Raw genomic sequence first — 6,000 nt, forward strand, 5'->3', positions numbered from 1 at the left:
AAGAGACTCTGGGCTCAAAGGAGAAATCAGAGAGCAAGCTCTGGAGAGAAAGGGGCGGGTCAACCAGCCGGGGAGACAAAGCGGGCCCCGGCAGCGCCGCTCCCAGCGGGGTGGGCCGGGCGGGCCGGCGAGGGCTGTGATGGGCTGGGCTGGGCTGGGCCGCCCCGTTGGGGGCGGGGCCGGCGGCGCAAGCTCCCCCTACCCCCACCCCGTTAGGGCCGCTGGGGGCCAGCGGGGACTGAGCCCGGAGCCCGGAACCCGCGGTCGTGCAGCAAGCCTAGCCTGGCCTCCTGCCCCGTGCCTGGCCTCACCTGTCGAGCCAGAAGGTCCAGGGGGAGTGCAGGGGGACCCCTCCGGGCTCCGGCCTCAACTCCGCCAGGCGCTTCATAGCTAGCGGCTCCTCGGCGTCGGGCTGCCCGGGCGGCTCCGGGGGGCTCAGGGCCGCCGCCTCGGCGGCCGGGGGCAGCGCCATTTTCTCCCCTCGCCCGGCCAGCGGAGCGAGCAGAGGCACGCACCAAGAAAGCCGGAGGCGGCGGAGGCGCCAGCGGTGGCGGAGGCAGCAGCAGCAGCGGAGGCCGCGGCTGCCGAGGCTGAGTCACCTCCCCCCTACCCCCCGCCCGCGCCCGCCCTCTGTCTCCTCCCCGCCCCCCGCCCTCTGCTGCCTGTGGGTGCCCTCGGCTCCGCCCCACGTAGGGGGCCCGGGGCCCGGCCTGCAATAGGGTCAGCACCGCCTCCGGCTGTCCGCCCGCCCAGAGGTCAAGACCAGCCCAACCCAGGCTGCGGCCAGTTGGGCTAGCTAGCCCGGGGCCGGGACGGACACAAAGAGCAGCGCGGTGGGGGAGCAGGGAGTGGATACGGGGAGTAGGGGCGAGGGGGGATTGGCGCGTGCACGGTCACCGCGAGCCAGCAGCGCAGGGCGTGCTGACCAGCAGGCGCGAGCGCGAGTGATGCGGGAAGAGTTCCCGCAGCCCCAGGGAATACAGGTGCGCAGATCGGCGGCTGGACAGAGGCAGCCGGACTGCAAATGTGCAGACGCGGGCGTCTGTCCGCGCACACACAGCTGGCCAAAGAGCTCTTCCAAGAGGGAGGGCAGCTGTCTGAGGAGTCCCCGTTTTAGCGGGAGGATATGCCCACATTGAGAGTGCCTCTCCATTGCAGACTACATACCATCTGACCATTGGTCTCTAAGACATCCATAACCCACTTCCACCCCGCAAAGAGCATGCTGAAGCAGGAGACTGTCTAGTTGCCTCTGACCATCTGCCTTTCCAAACACCTGTGTGCTCTCCTTTTTGCAACCCACTGTTAAATCGAGTAACTTTGTAGATGCAGAAACATTAACAATATTAGTACAAAGATCAAACTGCCCAAAACTTAACACAGCTGATATTGAGCAGTGACAAGATTCGAACTCAGTAATGTTCTAATTTCATATCAGCACCAATGCATCCCAGCTTCTTCAAGAGAAAATGTTTTTAATATCAAAAGATTTTTTGCAGCCATCCACTCAATATTTGTTAAATTCAGTATCCACAGATATATGAGAAAATATATGTTGATAAAATAACAATGCTTGGTACTACTGTAGTTTCAAGAACTCATACAATAATCTTGTTCATCAGGGTTCTGAGTTTAGAAGCATAGATTTGAGCAGGAGGAAATGTGAGGAGCCACCTAGTCCAAATAAAATTTATGGGTAAGGAATTCAGGCCCGGAGATGGTCCCTCCAACTCCTAACCCAATGCTGTTTCCATTTCATCATGTGGCTTCCCCATTAACCTTTATTTTTAAAAAAGCCCTTTGGCTTTGCTTAGAAGCAGCAATGTCAAAGTGATGACCCTTGTAAGTCTCTCTAGCCCAAGAAAAGAGGGATCCAATCTACAGTAGTTTAGGTCTTGACCTTTAGAAAATGTTCCTAACATTTCATTACTACTGTAATCTTCAGCCTCCCATATGCTTTTGATAGTTCAAGTTGAGTTTAGTGCCAGAAATGGTTGTGAATCCCAGCAAGCATTAGGAAGTCTTTCCAACAGTGTCACAAGCTGACTTTTGCTCCTGCTCCTGATGCTTCCAAGAAGGAAATGTCTTCATTGTCTTCAGTTTAATCATTTGATACTTATGTTACAAGGAGATAGCTTATGCTCTGAGTCCTTTTGGAAAACTGTCAGATTGGACAGATGTTTACATTTTTGAGGTCTAAAGATTCAGTACTTTCCTCTGAATCTTTATACAAAGGGAAAGGAAGCATGATAGTGATGCTTTCCCCAAGCATAGCTCATTTTTTCTAAGGAAAAACCCAGGCCATGGGAGGAGGGAGTGGAGAGAAGAAAAGGTAAAAGAAGATACATGAATGATCAGAAGTCAATTATTTAGATTAGATAAATAAATGTGCTAGTTTGGTATACAGACCAATTCTTAATTTCTTCAAGTACAAGGACACTTTTAACCTCAAAATATCCTGAAGATAGCCACATAATAACAGTTATATCCATTGACTGAGAAAATACATAATGGCAAAATGCCTATGCTTGGTGTTCATTTGGATTTAAAGATACTCATAACAGCCCTTCTTTCAAGAGTCTGAAAGTTAGGATCATGGGTTATCTAATGTTGGAAAGAACCTTAGAAACTATCTAGTCTAACCTCCTAGTATATAGTTAAAAAAACAAAGATGGAGAGATTGAATAACGTGCCCAAACATTACATAGTTAGTAATTGACAGTGTTAGGATTTGAAAACAGATTCTCTAATTATACATTCAGCATACACTCTACTTAACCATAGTTCTCTGTATTGATTTACAAGTTAGATCTAAGTAGCTAATCAGCTTTAGTATTCAGGACTTATGTAGGTGTCTATAATTTGCAAGCTGTGAAAAAATGGCCCCTTTATGTCTCATCATTATTTCTATTAATGGAACTGAACATTTATCAGAAAATTTCTCAAATCAATTTGATTACAAATAGATGAGCCTTTAAGTATTTGAGGGCATCTTCCTTTTAAAGAATGTAGGCATAACCATTTCATCTGTGTAGACTCAATGGAATTGAGAGGGAATTCTTTGGAGAGCTCTGGCTGCCATAGGATGCTACCTTATAAGAGATAAACTTTTTCCTTGATTGGACCCTGCTCCATTTTGCTTTTCCCTTCTTTCTGAGCATAGATAGGAGACCAGAGACTCTTTTTTTCAGTTAATCTGGAATCTGAGATTTTCCTTTTTTGTCCAGGAATTTGGTACTGCCAAAGTACTCTGGAGTGCATGTGAGCATGTGTGGACACTTGCACACACACTGTAGAAGGTTAGGTCCTGGAAAGCTCAATTTTGAGGATACTAGAGAAGAAAACCCTAAGGATGGCACTGCTAAGGAATTCTCTCAGGAGAAGGCCTACCACTTGGTTATATTATGTATTTTGGAGCATGTACTTCTCATAGATTGAATGATAAGATTGAAAACTAGACTGTAGAGAGTTATAAATGAGCAAAAAGAAATGGAGGCACTAGTTGTAGATCCCATATCAAGGAATTTAGCTACGAAAGGGGGGAGAGATAGAAGACAATAGCTAGCAGTCATGGATGATGGATCAAATGAGGGATTTTTGAAGATGGGCAAGATATGCTTTAGAAAACAATTGTAGACAGAGAAAAACTGAAGATGAGTGAGATGGGAGACATAAGGAGCAATATGCTGGAGAAGATGAGATGGAATGGGAACATTTTGTCCATATAGAGAAGTGTAGCTTATAAGGAGAAGGGTCATCTCTTCATGTGAGACAGGGGTAGAGAAGGAGATAAAAGTTATTGAGTAATATGAAAGGCGGGAAGAAATGGTTCTGGATAAATGGCCTCAATTATGTCTGTGAAATATGAATCAAAATTGTCAACTGAGAAGATGGAAGAGAATGAGAGCTATGGGATGTTTGAAAAGGGATGAAGTTGTTGATCATTTCTTCCTTATGCATACTTTTCTTTCCTTTGGCTTCTGAGCAACCACCCCCTTAACTAATTTCCCATTTTCCAACCACCACTTAAATTGATTTCCCATTGTCTTCCTGATTTCTGATTATTGCAATATCTTAACTTTCTATCCCACCCACTCTATCTCTTCTCCAATTCATTACTTAGCCCATTGCCAGATATCTTCCTTAAGAATAATAATGTCATGTCATGGCTTTGCTCAAAATCTTTCAACAGCTCCTTAATAAAATGCATACTCCTTAGTCTGGTTTTTGCAATATGGCGCCCGTAGTGTTTATCTTACATTATAACTTTCCATATACAACTTTCCACATACTCATTATTTCTATGAACCCAACATGATTTCCCACTTCTATCATATTGTCCAGTTCACCTGCCATTCCTGGAAGGTACCCAGGATCAGAATTAAGGAATCTGAAAGCTGGAAGGGACCTTAGCACCTATCTAGTCCAATCCACATCCAGAATTGATTTCTACTGTGACGTATCTAGCAAGTGAGCATATAGCCATAATCTTTTAAAGTAGTCTATTTCACTTTTGAATTGCTCTAATTTTTTTATTATAGCTTTTTATTTACAAGATATATGTATGGGTAATTTTTCAGCATTGACAACTACAAAACCTTTTGTTCCAATTTTTCCCCCACCCCTTCCCCCAGATGGCAGGTCGACTAATACATGTTAAATATGTTAAATTATATGTTAAATACAATATACACACACACATACACATATGTATATATATACATACATACATATACATACAGTTATTTTGCTGGAATTGCTCTAATTTTTTAGGAAGTTTTCCCCTTCTCATTTACTTTGTTCCTAGGAATTCTTAACTTCCTTCAAAGTTTGGCTCATTTGGCACCATCTAGAAATTCTCTTTTTGATTCCCTCTAGCTATTAGAGCTTTCTCCCTTCTCAAATTAACTTATATTACATTTCTATTTAAATGTTATATTTCCTCAATAAAATATGTGCTCCCTGGGGACAGACAATTTTTTTTTGCTTTTCTCTTTATATCATTAGCACTTAATACATTATAGATGTTTAATTCAGAGTTATCAAATTGAATTGGATTGTCCAAGGTGATAGTCTATAGAAGTATATTTTGGCTTTCCCATTTAGTCATTTCCCTGCTGAAATATTCCTTATCTTCATACAAAGCTCACATACTGATGAGTTTTTTTGAAATCAGGGACAGTCTTTTGTCTTTTTTTGTATCCTCAATGCTTAGCCCAGTGCCAGATACCTAGTAGGTACTTATTTAGTTCTTGTTGACTTGATTTGCGTTGACTTAACTAACTTCAATTAATGTTTGTCACAAACTTACCTTTGGGAGAACTAGATTGAACCCAGCATAATGAAACAAAATATTTGAACTACATCATTTTTATAGTGGGAAAAGAAGGTAACAAACCTATTACATTCTTTTCCCTCCTTCTACCTTCCCATATATACTGTAGCCACAGTGACTTGGTTTTATATTCTCAAATTCTAGCATGATGCTTTGGACATAGTAGGTATGAGATGTTTTAATATGTAGGGAGTGTTATCTGGTTTTAGTCTCCCAAAGCAATTCCTCAGTGGCCATGGATACCCTGAAGGATTTGTGGGTGTCTTTTCTTGTTACTACTTGCTCAAATTTCCACTGTTTAACTCCATGTGACTAGCACAATAGTTTTATATAACCACTTAACATCAATTAGATTTTGCAAAGAGATAAGCAAGAACAGCCTACAAACATTTTCCCTAACTTAGAAACACATATTCCCATATGCTATCTTTTTTGGGGGGGAAGAGTGGATTCAAACTTAGCTCAATTCCTATATAGCAGTAATTTCAATAAGTTCATGTTTTGATGATATTACTTCTGGATGAGTTCTCACTCCAGGTATTGCTGAGTTGGATGCAGAAGACCACTCCCAACGGATATTTCTTTGGTGCTCATGTGAGCACCAATGCTGAACTAATGGTAAAATCCTGGGTGCTAGGACACTGGGATGTTGTTCTTTCTTCATT

General features: G+C 43.3%; 1 protein-coding gene across 1 annotated transcript in view; it reads right to left on the reverse strand.

The window, feature by feature from the left end:
• EIF4E3 (eukaryotic translation initiation factor 4E family member 3) overlaps window positions 1-754 on the reverse strand; it is a 50,745-nt gene extending 49,991 nt beyond the window's left edge. Inside the window, exon 1 of the mRNA XM_051980821.1 lies at window positions 312-754. Within this exon, the coding sequence (XP_051836781.1) occupies window positions 312-472 (161 nt within the window). The 5' untranslated portion in view covers window positions 473-754. The remainder of the gene's footprint in view (window positions 1-311) is intronic.
• Between the last annotated feature and the right edge of the window lie 5,246 nt (window positions 755-6,000).

This window comes from Antechinus flavipes, chromosome 1, assembly GCF_016432865.1.
Source record: "Antechinus flavipes isolate AdamAnt ecotype Samford, QLD, Australia chromosome 1, AdamAnt_v2, whole genome shotgun sequence".
Taxonomy (NCBI): domain Eukaryota; kingdom Metazoa; phylum Chordata; class Mammalia; order Dasyuromorphia; family Dasyuridae; genus Antechinus; species Antechinus flavipes.